At 38.8% G+C, this 15,778-nt stretch overlaps 1 protein-coding gene across 1 annotated transcript in view; it reads right to left on the bottom strand.

The window, feature by feature from the left end:
* Positions 1-15,564, bottom strand: part of LOC138710043 (glutamate receptor U1-like) — a 51,259-nt gene extending 35,695 nt beyond the window's left edge. Inside the window, exons 1-5 of the mRNA XM_069840694.1 lie at positions 15,086-15,564; positions 14,855-15,009; positions 12,428-12,715; positions 9,539-9,642; positions 1,808-1,984 (exon numbers count right to left, since the gene is read on the bottom strand). Of these exons, the coding sequence (XP_069696795.1) occupies positions 1,808-1,984; positions 9,539-9,642; positions 12,428-12,715; positions 14,855-15,009; positions 15,086-15,227 (866 nt within the window). The 5' untranslated portion in view covers positions 15,228-15,564. The remainder of the gene's footprint in view (positions 1-1,807; positions 1,985-9,538; positions 9,643-12,427; positions 12,716-14,854; positions 15,010-15,085) is intronic.
* Between the last annotated feature and the right edge of the window lie 214 nt (positions 15,565-15,778).

Genomic DNA, 15,778 nt, shown 5'->3' with positions numbered 1-15,778 from the left:
TTTTACTCTCTTTTTCCTTTCAGTTTTAATTCCGTAATATTTTTTGGTAATATGGATTATCCATTTTTTTCAATTGACCGTTCACTAGACCTGTTCATTAAAACGGATAATCAAGGTTGTAACGTATTATTTTCCTTACTGAGAACGCTCCAGACAAAATATACTGAACAGCTATTTCTCGTTTTACCAGTTCTCTGATTTTAGGACACGTTCTGCGAGTAAGTGCTTTGATTGAAGGTGCAGAGTACTCGTCTAGTTTCAGACCTAAGATAAATAACACTGGAAATAAAGTAGGAAGTATTACAGCTGACGTGATAGCGTAGTAAGGTACAGTGCATCCGGGAGTGAATAACGGACAGACTCCAAATAATAATAATAATAATAATAATAATAATAATAATAATAATAATAATAATAATAATAATAATAATAATACATCAGCTGCTTGTCTATGCGGATGACGTGAGTATGTTAGGAGAAAATCTACAAACTTTTAGGGAAAACACGGGAATTTTACTTGAAGCAAGTAAAGAGATAGATTTGGAAGTAAATCCCGAAGAGACAAAGTATATGATTATATCTCGTGACCAGAACACAGTACGAAATGGAAATATAAAAATTGTATAAAAATTGGAATTTTATCCTTTGAAAAGGAGCAACAGTAACAAATATAAATGACACTAGGCAGGAAATAATACAATATAATATAAAATAATGTAATATAATATAATATAGTATAATATAATATAATATATAATATAACATGATATGATATGATATGATATGATATGATATGATATGATATGATATGATATGATATGATATGATATGATATGATATGATATGATATGATATGATATGATATGATATGATATGATATGATATGATATTACCATAAATTAATACAACTTAAAGAAAAGTTCCTCAGGTACATTATATTAGAGTATCTATTCGATATTTACATTATTATTATAGTGCATTTAGTAATATATAATTTTAAATTATACAAATATTATGAAATATCATAGTATAATATATTACAGTTCATGATATTATATAATATGATATATCATGAATTTTAATATACTATACTATGATATATCATAATGCTTGTATAATTTAAAATTATATATTACTAAATGTGTAATAACTTATAATGCAATGTAAATATCAAATAGATACTCTAATATAATGTACCTGAGAAACATTTTCTTTAAGTTGTATTAATTTATGGTGCTCATTACCAACATATTTGTCATATTCAGTAGTATGTTGTAAAGAATAATGCCGTTGGATATTGAACTTCTTAATCAGTTGGAATGTTTTATGCCAAATTAAACACTTTGCTAATCCACTGCTCTCTACCCAAAAGAACTCCTCCTCCCATGATAGATTAAAAGCATCGGGAGTAGTGGAACGCTTTAGTGTATGGGCGGAAGTTCCGTCTTCAAAGTTCGCCATTATACTGCAGAGTCACCACTGCACCGACAATGAATGACGTACAGTATGCATACGTCAGAGCGCTCGCAATACCGGCTCTTTAAAGCACACAGCGCTCATTTCTCAGAATGACGTAATGTGCCCAGCCCTGCGCTAGACTAAGCTCAGTGTGTGGGACTGCTACTTCTGCCTCCTAGCTTGCAGGGTATTTTATTCACAGCCCCAGCATTAGATAGATTGCCTTCAAAGGATTTTTCTCTTTAAATATATATTATCCTGAGCCATATTTAAACCCCTGAATAGTGATTTATTTGGTTGCGAATGATAACTTCGTTCATATGCTGCTGATTGTTTCTCAAGTTCTGACCTCTCTTTCTGTAGAGGAACCATGAAATCAACCACTTGAGCTCTGGACGGGAGCATGCTTAGGTCTTCGCACGTCACTTCCGCTTCTTTTCTCTGCATCATACCCAAAATTCCGTTCCAAGTGCCGTTTCCATCCTCAACTCCATGGATTCTCACCTCCGCGACACGATATTCCGGTCTGTGGGGATCACAAGAGACACATAATAATAATAATAATAATAATAATAATAATAATAATAATAATAATAATAATAATAATAATAATAATAATAATAATAATAATCTCAGAAATATTTGCTAAATGGTGACTTCATCAGATGAATCATCATTTCAGCAACAACAATACTTCCAAAATCTACCTTTGCTCTGTACCTCTGAAGAATACAGACCACGTCTGTGACAAAGCGGAGTTTAGTGCACTATTACCGCTGTATTATAAAACGTCATTTACCCTATTGTAGAGAACTCTTTTTGTGCGAACTAAACCTATGGTCAGTGCTTTTTGGGCATAGTTATACAGTGCGTTCCATATAAACCTTTACCATTTTAATTAGTTATTATTTCTCTTTGGGAGTTAGTAAAAAGTTGAAATTGTATTGTGTTTTCTGTGATTCTGAAAAGAATGTATATTGGTACCTCTGGCACGATTGTCGTCCATTGTTGATACTAATATTGGCTATTATTGCAGAACGTATGTGGTGATTAGTTCGCCGTAATCATTGTTGTCAGACGGCGTGAAAAAATACGAAAAACGGGAATATTAGGTTTGGGCGAGATGGTGGGAATTTTTTTGCATTAAAGGGTCGAATCCGGAATTTTAGTATAATTTGTGTTATTTATTATTTGTTATAATTTTGCCAGTTGTAATGTTACTGTAGTATAAATGTTCACTTCTAGACATTTTTAAAGTTATGTATACTTTTTATATTAATTACTTTTTTTTAATATTGAGCAATTCTGGATTATATTATTGAATCATGTCGCCCTCGGTAGTGTAGTTGGTATAGCGCTGGCCTTCCATACTCGAGGTTGCGGGTTCGATCCAGGCCGAGGGCGATGGCACTTAAGTGTGTTTAAATGCGACAGGCTCATGTCATGTAAAAGAACTCCTGCGGGACAAAATTCCGGCACACCGGCGACCCTGATATAACCTCTGCAGTTGCGAGCGTCGTTAAATAAACCATAAATTAAATTTTTTTATTGAATCATCTATCAAGACATTTTGCACATGTACGAAATGGGTATCATATTCTGGCATAGGTGCAAGTGCGTCTTAAATTAAGGGCCACATTACACTTGAATTTTCACACAGAATAAGTGAAAGAAAAACTGTTGTGAATTGAACATTCAGTATATTCATTGCGAGAGATAGAAAACAAAATAATACTTAAGATTGTCTTATAATTTTTATGCAGGCTAGTCATTCACCCCCCCCCCCAAATCATGGAAATGTGAGCTTCATAATCGACTGCTATCTGTTAATACTGTCTACTTTGTTACTACTGTAACATAACAAAAATGTTAATATGAATGTCTATTTATTTGTTTTATTTCATTATTTCTCAAATACACATTGATTTGACATTTCAGAACAATCTAGCGGCCTGATATTAGGCCTATACAGAGTGATTCAAAACCTCTGCGACAAACTCTGAGGAGTGATAGATCTAACAATAAGGAACTCTTTTTGTTAAACAACCTATGTCTTTTGATGCGTCATTTCGAAGTTACCGTTGAAAATGTTTTTGCGCGGGCGTACGTCGATGTATGGAAATGTGTGCACCCCTGTTTGTTTGTTTGTTTGTTTGTTTGTTTGTTTGTTTGTTTGTTTGTTGAGATGTTTGTAAGAGACGAGAAGGCTTCTTGTTGTTTGTTTACGTTTAATTTTCAATGCCTTTTCCTTTCAGTTTAGTGTAATCATCAATTGAAAATGGATGTCTACAGTATGCGGTCTTCCACGAATGCGCCGAGGACGAAGAGACCATCGTCTCGAAGGCGCTGATAAAGTCGAGCAAACATTGTGTGGTGAGGGTGATTTCTGTTTTGAAACTGGTGTTGGTACATGTGAAGAGATCTTCTTCCGTTTCCGCGAGCCTCCCCATAACACAGAGCTGAGCAGCAAGAGCGGATTCTACTCTCTCACGGGGAGCCATATGATTTCTCTTCATCCCCTTTCTTCCCCGCCGTACACCGCGCAGCGTTGATTGAGTGACGGATGAATATCAAGCGTCCCCGTTTAGAGTCTAGTTCCGCTCCCGATGCCCAGCCCTGCCATAACACATTACCATGTCGAAAAACTCGGGAAAAGTTTAGACATCCATTCTCAATTGATGATTAGACTGAACTGAAAGGAAAAGGTATTGAACATTAAACGTAAACGAACAACAACAACAACCCTTTTCGTCTCTTACAAACATCTCAACAAACAAACAGGGGTGCACACATTCGCATACATTGACATACGGTAACGACGCGTTAAAAGACATAGGTTGTTTAACAAAAAGGATTCCTTATTGTTATATCTATCAGAGTTTGTCGCAGAGGTTTTGAACCAATTTGTAGATATACAGGGACATCATTTTATTTTTACTTCAATTTTTATTGTACCTGAGTTTTTGAATGTACTTCACTCCCACCCCTTCTACTAAGGAAATTCCAACTCCACACAGAACCAAGACCACAGATAGTAAGCAGTACTGAGTTACTGGGTATAGTACGTTCCAGAAATATGTTCGCGTTTTCCAGTGACGAAAGAGCTTTCAATATTGAATCATATTTTCGCACAGGTACTGTCCGTTTGCCTACGTCGCATCCCGATTTCCCCCACCTGCTTCTGCTCGCCCCTCTGTAAAAGCTGGGCTGTCTTAGCTCTTTTCTGAAAACATTAATTTCTCTTAGGAATTGGAAGTTTACGTAATATTATACAGCTGTTTAATTTAACTTAAATAAAAGGGCCTCGTTAAGTAATTAACTGTCACGTGATTTCCTCCCTTTCGACAATCCTGCGGCATAACCACTTGGACGGACAGTAGATAGCATGTCTGAGTAATTTTATATTTTCGGGTCGGGCAGAAGTGAAGATTGAATTCACAGTACGTAGAGTAGATACAAAATTATTTCAACATGAGTTACTAGTACGAAGGACGAAACTGGTAATTGGAATTAGATGCAATAGTCTATAGTGCGATAATATGCACAAAAGAACTGAAGCCTGTATCGAAATGAACGGCCACTATTTTCAAAATCATGTTTAAATATTCATATTATGATTATTTTTCAATTTAACTTCTTTCTCTATATTGTACGCTAATGTGCTGTAGACAGTATAATATACACTGCATAATGAATACGTTCGCATGGATAACTCACTTCGTGAGTAAAAACACTTATTCTTAATACAGTACTGTACTTTGATTAAAGAAAAACCTAATGAAAATTATCAAACTCAAAATCGCGATATTTCCTAGTTTACGTAAATGGATAAACTACTTTTCTTCCTTCCTATACCTAGTAGAGTGATTTGTGTTTTACGCCAGTATCATCGAACTCCAGTCTTGGAGGGGGGGAGCAAGCGGTGTTTCCGGTTCTCTAAAGATATAGACAGGTTAATATTAAAAATGTTAGTAAAAATAAAATGATGTCCCTGTATAAGCTTGGTAGGAGGGCGGGATTTTTTTATGTCAGGACGGGACTTGTTACACAGTCTGAAGGGAATCTAAGCTCAAGAAATCTCACAATACTGGCCGTAATATCGAAAGCTTGCAGTACTCACTTCGACAGCGTGTTTTTATGCTGAAAACGCACTGGATGACAAATTTCCTGGTTAAAACGCAACGCGCATTGCGAACAGAATTCGATGTACAAAAGTGCTCCAACCAAGCCAATAATTTTGTCGATAGTGAGAAAAGCTGGAGACAACTGGTTCACTTATTAGCGAGAGTGGGAAACATAAACCTGTATGCCCCAAGCTTGTGTTCTGAACTCGCCAAAGAAATCGTTGCGCCGATTAAACTAGGAGACAGGCTACTTATTGGCACATGTCAGAGAGCAGGAAAGGAATCGCGTTTACAAGCATACAGCCTGCTTGTTTGTGAATTGAAATTTGCGATATTACTGCGAACTACGTTACATGCGTTCTGAAATAATATCCAATATCAAAATCAACATTTGACCCTGGGTACCAATATAAATTCTCCCAGAACCATAGGGATCATAATATTCCATTAAAGCAGAGGTCTCCAAAAAGCGTATCGTCATTCGTGCTCTCGATGCTGCCCGCCGAACACAGTGTGCTGTAAGGCTAGAGAAGGGGGAGAGACTCGTATCTCAACAGATGGAAGCGATCAGTGTGGGTTCGCGGCAACAGTCTGCTTATGTTTACAAATAATAACATCAAAAGAATAAGAAATATCATACGTTTGTATATTATTTTGACATATATGAAGCTGGAGCGCCGTCTGTTGCTATTGACACAAGCCATTGCAAATTCAACCTCTTCTTTTCTATGGTGCCTTTCAGTGCCTGGAAAAGATCTTCTTCATTTGTATTTTGTAATTACATCTAGAAGACATTCAGACGCAGTAAAATGTTCAATAACTCCTCGGATGAAAATGGCTAGGTGAGCTTTGTCATTTCTATCTGTGCTTTCGTCCAATGCATGTCAGTAAGCTACAAACTGGTTAATTGTGGTTTCGACTTCAGATTCCATTGCATTTACAATCTTGAAATTCCTTCTCTGAACTATAATTGGAAACAATTTAATTTTCTTAAACTTTGACTTTGTTCTGGACACAGTATTTTAGTAATGTCCTGTATGCACGATTTTATAAATGATGCTTCTGTAAAGGGCTTCATTGATTTTCCAATATTCCAAGCTAGAACATAGCTAGCAAGAAGCTTTTTTTGTTTAAGACTGAGGACACGTGTGTGATTTGTGTTTGTATTTTTTTGTTTTATATTTATCAAAATATTTGTAGGCCTACGCATTTCACCTAAAATTAAACGAAAAGCTATATGTTTGTCATGCGGAACTGAGTGTAAACGTATTGTAATATACTGATTATTACATATAACCAACAGTTATACAGATAAACCCAAAATAAATTATTTTCACATGTCCAACATGCCTGTAATTGTATGATATTCTTTGTGAAGAGTCGAGTATTGTCGTCGCATGTTGAATTTTAACACACCCTTAAGAATATCCGAACAAATTAAGCATTTCACATTCTCCCCACAAACACAAAAAATTTATCTTCCTATTCATCCTTGAATGTACTACGTCCATGATTAGAAGACATTGTGAAACGGTGGAACACTCCGATCAACACAATGATAATGGTAGTCCGCCACTGCTCTTCGTTTGCGCATAAACATTGAGTGGGGAAGGGTGAGGCGGAGCGCGCTCATTACGTACTGGCTTCGATTCCGTTCAGGGGCTTACTCGCGTGTACGCTTTTGGAGACGTCTGCATTAAAGTTTACACTAACTCCCAAAGATAAATTATAACTCATTAAAATGTAAAGGTTTATATGGATCGCCCTGTACCTTCACTGCGAAATATAAATTACGTAACTGTCATCTTTCTGGTACCTTTTCCTCCACCACACAATTCTTTTTCCAGAGTTCAAGAGCTGAGACGAGAACAGTAATTAATACGCTCTTGTAAGTGGTACAGAACATTTTATTTTATCATATTGTGGATCTGTCCTCGGAAAATCGTACTATTAAACTTCGGTTGATAACTGTACCTCCGATACTTGTCCATTAAAAAGTATACTAATTAGATTTATTGTGATCAGTAATAATAAGTTTAATAATAATAGGTTGATGCATATTTTATTAAATTCAAAATTATTTATTTCGCGTAAACAATATACATAAACTAATTAAAAATATATTCTCCTCCATTGTTTATGACTGACTCCCAACTTTCTGGCAGTTTTTCGATTCAAAAGAAATCCAATGCTTTGGAGTTTAAGAAATCTTCAAATCAATTATCAAGAGCAGCTTCATGATTAAAGGGGATATTGTTGAATACAGAGCGCGGAAAAAAAATAGGCACATTACGTGCTTGCACACCAGTTATTGTACTGTGAGTTGCTTTTAGTTAAGGCTCAGCCATTTATTTTCTTCCTGTTCTTGATGTCGATGTAAAGGCACCATTTATCGTCACCAGTAACACCCTGGGGCAAAAACAATCGATAATGTTCATGAGCTAAACGATGGCAAGCAAGCAAGGAAAGAGCACAAATGTGACGCTGATTTTTGTTGTTTTCGTTTAAAACATACGATATCCTTACACTTAATTTTGAACATTTCCTGTGGAATGCAAATGTTCTACGATAGTTGATTAGTCATAATTTATCATATTGGCCAATTTTTGAGTTGACTGACATGGATCATGGTTGATTATTATGTTTAAATGGTCTTCATCAAAGTTGGACGGTCTTCCTGAGAGTGGAGAATCATTCTTATCAAGATGGCCTCCTTTCAAACCAGAAAACTATTCTCGTGCCGTGCTTTCCCCGATGGCGTTTTCTCAGTAAGCAGCACAAATGGTTCTAGTGGCCTCCGATACTTTTACTCCTCTGTAAAATCTAAAAGGGTATGTCGGAAATGTTTTTTATTTTCTATTTTACACTTAATTTTCTTTAGCCAATTGCCATGGAAAACAAAAACACATCCACCTGTAATAATCTTAATCACTCTAGGTATTTCCCATATTAACACACTGCATGTCTGGCGTTTGTCTACTAAGATATCAATAATAATAATAATAATAATAATAATAATAATAATAATAATAATAATAATAATAATAATAATAATCCCGCGCCGTGGCGTCGCGGTCTAAGGCATCCTGCCTAGGACTCGCGTTACGGAATGCGCGCTGGTTCGAGTCCTCATGGGGGAAGAAATTTTCTCATGAAATTTCGGCCAGTGTATGGGACCGGTGCTCACCCAGCATCGTGATGCACTTGGGGAGCTACAATAGGTTGCGAAAATCCGGTTTCGCAAACCAGGTATAACGGCTGGGGGGATCATCGTGCTAACCACGCGATATCTCCATACTGGTTGGATGATCGTCCACCTCTGCTTCGGCATGTGCACGCGAGGCCAGTAGCCGGCTGGTCGGTCTTGGCCCTTCGTGGGCTGTAGTGCCATGGATTTGGAATAATAATAATAATAATAATAATAATAATAATAATAATAATAATAATAATAATAATGTGACAAAATACTGTTAACTATTTTCTATGTTAATCCATTGCATGTGTGTTGTACTCTTTTGAAATTACTGTAATTAATTTCTATAAAGGGATTCAGAATAACATGCCGTATACTAATAATAATAGTAATAGTAATAATAATAATAATAATAATAATAATAATAATAATAAATCCTTAAAAGATGTAACAATTTTCTTTGTTAACACACTGTGAACTACTAGCATAGCTCAGTCGGCTGAGGCGCTTCCCTACCGATCCGGAATTGCGCTCGAGCGCGGGTTCGATTCCCCCTTGGGCTGATTACCTGGTTGGGTTTTTCCAAAGTTTTCCCAACCGTAAGACGAATTAAGGTAATCTATGACGAATCCTCGGCCTCATCTCGCCAAATATCAAATCGCTATCACCAGTCTCATCGATGCTAAATAACCCGATAGTTGATACAGGGTTGTTAAATATACAACTAAGAAACGCACTGTGTGTGTTTGTTGTACATACTTACTTGAAATCCAATAATTTCTGCAAAGTGATCCAGACATCACAGAAAAAGTTCACTCCAGTCAGCTCACTTCCTGATGCGAATTTTGGTTCTTTTAATGGTGATGTCTGGCAAAAACAGAAACAGGGTACGTTAGTACAAATTTGTGGTTCAGTACAAGAACTCTGTAATGCAATAGACCTATGTTGTCATCTCTCTTCTATCTCTGATATGGATACTTAGGCCTACACAATAATCACAATAATATGGATTATAAATAATATTAATCCACATTAATATTACCAAATGTTTTAGGGTTACAAGGTTCTTGCACCGAACCACAGAATTTTGACAAGAAAATGTAACTAACGTGTGTTAATGTTTTCCATGTGCACAATTACTGGACAATTGACTTGAGCCTACATAGTAAATAAGAATATGAAAAAAAAATCCGTGCAGTTATCAGGAAGAATAGCTATAGTCAGAAAAACAAAGGGCAACATTCTCAAAACTACTTATTATATGAAAATATTTTAATAAATTTTGCATTGTACAAGGTGAGGCAAAGGTCGCAAACCATATGGATGAAATGTTATAGGCTAATAATTACTGTACCTAATTGGTTACCATCGTTCGTACTGGTCGCCCTCGAAGTAGAAGACAGAAGAGCGCAACCAATCCGGAAACATAATATGAGAAGCCAAAAAAGAAAATCAACTAGGAAGTTAAGTCAAGAAGCGGGAGTTAACCAAAGACAGTGAGCTCTATACTAAACAGGAGGCTCAACTCAATGCTTTAAAAGCGTGACCAAACGCTGAGCGCCTGAGCACATTGCTATCTCTTTCTAACATAGTGTTGTCCTTGTCTCTCTTGTAGTGAATGCTATCGTACACAATAACGGTATTTTTATTGCATACTGCGCATGTGCAACATGAACCTCACGAAAGACTCATTGAAACACATTAGTTAGGAAGAGAGAGCAATACCGTCACCAACAGTTACGCTTTCAGACAGGAAAGAGCATTGCGTTGGTGCCTCCAGTTTAGTATAGAGCTTACTGGCAAAGAGCAGTTTTGCATATTTTTCATACACATTCCTTCTATCCTTATGAAGTTCATGTGATCCAGAATTTTCACAGGGATAACAATAATCGTCGAATTGAATTTTGCGAGTGGTTTTTGGACTACGGGAATTCATCCATATTCTTCAGAGATGAAGCTATGTTTTACCTAAGTGGTCACGTCAATAACACATTTTTCGCTATTGATCGGATAGGAATCCTCAATGGATGGAAGATTGTCACACACAAAATGATCCTAGGATCATGATATGGGCTGGAATATAGGAAGAACAGTGGATCGGTCCTATTTTTGTGACGATAATGTAACAGCTGAAACACAGAGTAATGCACGGTAGCTCACAGCTGAGCACTCCAGCCCGCACGCGTCAGAAGCCCAGGCCACCCAAGACCAACATTGCTTGACGCGACAGCTTCCTAGCCCATCGCACTGGGCTTCTAAGCCCACCGTAGCCCATTGTACTGCTCAGCATTGCACTGACATCAACCCACCAGTTGGTTGTATTCTACTGCTTTTCCGCTTGCGCGTATTGGTTGTGCTTTCGCTTCGCGTGTGGCATGAGCATACAGTTCCCCTCATACCAGACAACATACGGAATTAAAGTATTTCCACTGCTGTCGAACACAAATTTAAAAATTGTCCCTATTATAATGTTTTAATTTCAATCCGACTCTGTTCTTTTAAACTAATCTAGCAGCGATTTTATCCTTCACTACTTTTTCTCTAGAGACTGTATTTTAGAATGCGAGCTTTCACGGTCGGTGTCTGTTATGGTTTTTCGGGCTGAGCTGCCGTGATCTATCATTCTAGCAGTCTACCAGTAGACCACGGCATCTTAGCCCGGAAAACCTTAATCACAGAAACTGTATTTTCTTTGCGATGCACCATTATTTGAACTAATCTTGAAAAACAGAAATCGAAAACTAAAACAAAAATGTTTGAAACAGTAGCTGATCAAGTGATCATTGATCGAACCGCACACTCAAACACAAGCCCGCGCAAACTCAATGAATAAGTAACTGATAAAAGAGGAGACTTGTGCTCGATGCCTTGATACCAGCCCACCGCACGAAACCGCTACGCAAGCAGCCCGGTCCGGCCTGAGTGGTGACGTCACGAGCTTGTTCCGTGCGAGAATGCGAAGCCCAGTGCGGTGGAGTGCGTAAGTAGCCTGTGGGCTGGGCCGTTGTGCAGGTCTCTGCTGAAACATATCTCTGTATGCTGCAGACCTTCCTAATGGATTTTCTCAATGATGTTCCATTAGGAAATAGACGTAAAATTTTTTTTAACGGTGAAGCGCCTTCGCATTTTGCAGTGATTTTGCGAGACTTTCTAAACTGTGAATTCCCTAAAAAGAGGATTGGATAACGATGTCCTGTTGAATGGCCTGCCCAGACCAATGTTTCAATTTCTTCCTGTGGGACCATTTAAAATATATTGTATGTCAAACCCGCCCAGAAAGTATCCGCGAACTTAAAGCAAGAATACGTTTGGAATGCAGAAACATTTCGAATAAAGGCTCCAAAATCTTCAGTAAAAATACCTCTACAGAATTGAAAAGTGTTAAGGAGTTAAAGATGAACAGTTTTAGCACACCATTTAAGGTATAAGAAAACTTACATTTAGGTAAAATACGGTCGTAATCAGTGAGTTACAATAATTACAATTGTTCATCCTAAATACTTATGTTTCGCGACTTTTACCTCACTTTGTTTTATAAGATAGAAATTGTAGGGGGCACTAGTGCTCAGAAGCATTCAAATTAGGACTTAGTTACTGCGAGGTCACGCAGCTTAAATGGAACATAGATGCCATTTAGTCACTGTTGATATACCTTGGGTATGGCTGTGGTGAGAACGGTTCCTGACAGACTATTCCTTCTGTCGTAGAAGGTCACATTGGATGTGTCAAGACCTTTGGCTGAAGACCAGTTACCAAATTGGTATGTCTGCAGAGAGGAGTTCGGAGTGATTCGGTACACTTCCAACAGAGCGTAGCCTCCACTGTAGTCCCGCCGTGCCACTAGGAATTCGCAGTTGAACGGGACGTCTTTGCCCCTGAAGAACTCCGACAATGACCGCTGTTGCAGGAACTTCAACCAGACGGCACTCGAAACGAATTTCTAAATCCAGAGCAGGAAAATAGGTAATCCAAAGAAATCATGAATGCAATATTGTAATAATTATTACATTTGTATGCCATTAGCTTCCAACGCATAAAGTACCTATATCATGTTTCATGATATTGACTAGAATTCTAGTGAAGTAAATGTAGAAACTTCAATTAACTATTTGCACTAACAGCTAGTTAGTAGTTTATTACCCTTTAAAATTTCCTAACCAAGTTTAGAATCCTTACCTGTGCATCCTTTTCTTGTAGAGTACATTAGAGTTCTCTGAAATAATCTGAAATAAAACATTGTTTGAAATGCTACCTCCAGATGATAGTGGAGGTCATTTTCCAGCATCATCCCCTCCCTGTTTGGTACCTTTATTCGTTTCTCGCTTCATTCTGTCTATTCTAACCTTTTACTGCTACTTTTTAATATTTTTGCGCGGTACGTTTTATCATTTAATTTACTTTTGTTTGCATTCCATTGCAATTTGTAATACTGTCATTTCTCATAACTAAGGTCCTGAACATAACTATGGTCCATTCAAATGTTGTACTCCATAATGTAGTACCTCGTTTATCTATTATTCTGCTGTATTGTAGTTTGAAGTCAAGTCACTGTAGCTATCCACGAACGGTCTATGTTACTTCTACAATGTCCTTTGAATAGTTGTATCGTGGACCATAGTTGTGTTCCAGGACCATATTTATGGGAAATGATGGTACGTATCGTGGTAGCGAATGTGGGATTGAAGTATATCGTACTATTGTAACGAAATCCTAAATAAATGTGAAGCAGTCACTAAATGAAAATATAACTCTCCACGTTTCCATTGTGTATTCACTGAAGCTCGATGAAGGCTTCTCTAATTCCCCGCCAGACATCTGTGTTGCCACACACTACCAAGAACATCAGGAGTGACATATGTGATAGCCTTCGAATGTAGGCTTTCACGGCCGGCGTTGATAGGATGCGTATTTTCCGGGCTAGAAGGCCGTGGTCTGTCGGTGTTACAGCCAAACGTTTCGTCCACTACTCCGATGGACATCTTCAGTGGCGTGGTACACGTGTGCAGATAGCTCTGCGGTGTGTATCAGGAACTGGCATTGAGACTGGTGAATTGAATTGAATTGAATTGAAAGAGGTGAATTGGGAGGACAAATTTAAAAGGTACGCAGAACGCGTCCTTGCAAGGGGTTCGGGGTTGCAAGAAACTAAATATGTGAGCTCCAAGCCTGTTGGCCACTAGTCTCACTCCGGGTTACCCTGCTCCACTGAAGGAGCTCTAGAAAATTTTGAAGGGGAAAACCGAAAATGGACGTAACCTCTTAGGTACCACATACGCGAGGGGGACGGAAATGTGATCAAAATGATCACGGGACGGGACGAGGAGGAGATGGCTGGTGTAAATCTGCACATTGAAACGAACTGTGTCATTTCGCAGTGCAGGAGGAGTCGAGAAGACTCTGTCGTCTGTTGTTCGATGACAAGGCAGATGAAGACCATCAGGAGAGACGCCGTGAATTCTGAATCTGCAAATTGTAAGGTTCCCTGTCCTTTCGCATTGCGACTACGTGAGTGACGTTGCACATGTATTCCATAATTTTATAGACTCTGAACTAGGGCATTAAGTTGTTTGTTAGAAAAAAGGGGAACTTATGGGGAAGGTCCGTGGCCCATTTCTCTTAGGGCTCATCTCGACAGCACGTCGATATATTTTAAGGTGTGGGACTGTTGTCGCTTGTCGTTGTCGCCGCGGTCCGCACCAGTGGCTTCGGTGTTCTGATTGTTTGTCATAGTGTCTAATTGTCGGAGAAACCTTTTCTCCGACAATTAGACGCTATGACAATCAGAACACGGCGACAACGACAAGCGACAACAGTCCCACACCTTAAATATCGACGTGCTACCAGTCTCAATGCCAGTTCCTGATACAGCAGATCTCTCCGCATACGTGTACCACGCCACTGAAGATGTCCACCGGAGTAGTGGACGAATCGTTTGGTTGTAACACCGACAAACCACGGTCCTCTAGCCCGGAAAATACGCATCCTACATGTGATAGCGTTTGGTTGTCTATTTTTGCTCAAATGCTAATTCAAACCTTTGTTAAAGGTACAGTTTTTCCGATCAATCTTGAGTACTGACCGTTGTAAGGTGCGTCTCCTCGTCTGGCAGGATGTAGATGGGACGGCTGGCGCGACATCCAGCGACGCCGTCCCTCCGTGAGGACAGAGTGGTCTGCGTCCAATGGCTGAACAACATCCTGCCAAGCTGCGTCGTCGCCTGCGAAGTGTTCAGGTCTGCAACAATAAGACGGTCAGAGTCCGGGATCGGCAAGCCCTGCCTGACAGCAGAAGCACCAGGACAGCCACTCACATTCCTCCTGGTCACGCAGCAGGTACAGGCACCGCGACGTGAAAGCCTCCTGCAGGGCGGTCACCAGCCCCACTCGATCGTGCAGACTGCCGCTGACTCCCACTATCTGCACCGCTACTGACAGCCACAAGACAGCCTTCATCTCCGCCTCTGAACACAGGTGACATTCTTAAAATACCCTACTGTGTAAAGTAGTGCTTGTACACCGTGAGTCATAATTAGAGCCCTGCGTTTGGTTACTTTGACTATGTTAGGTATACATCGACAGTGACGGATTTAGGCCTAGGCAACCTAGGCAGTTGCCTAGGGCGGCAATTTCCAGGGGAGCGGCATTTTCTCTCTCTCATTCTTTTCCTTCTTTTCATTATAATTTGATAGTGAAATATGTTTCTAAAACACTTGTTGGTAAATCTTTTCTGAAGTTTGTTCTTGAAAATTTTGTGGAGGTCGGATATTGTTTTGTTATCGCATTGTCGTGGTCGTGGCGAGAGTAAGAGAAAAGTGTGCACCTGCATAGTTATATGAGGGGTTCACAACTAGAATGGACTAAGTCCTTCTGAATAATTTTGAGAAATTGAATCTTAAAGTTCCTGGCTCATGCTTACCAACCTTCACCTTCCATAGGAAATGCTACTCTCTGTGGAGTAAGAAATCAGTTATGGACTTGGGTCTTTTATGGCAATGAATAAATCT

The sequence above is a fragment of the Periplaneta americana genome, chromosome 12 (assembly GCF_040183065.1).
Source record: "Periplaneta americana isolate PAMFEO1 chromosome 12, P.americana_PAMFEO1_priV1, whole genome shotgun sequence".
NCBI classification, from domain to species: domain Eukaryota; kingdom Metazoa; phylum Arthropoda; class Insecta; order Blattodea; family Blattidae; genus Periplaneta; species Periplaneta americana.
This window is presented reverse-complemented; position numbering and strand designations above follow the sequence as displayed.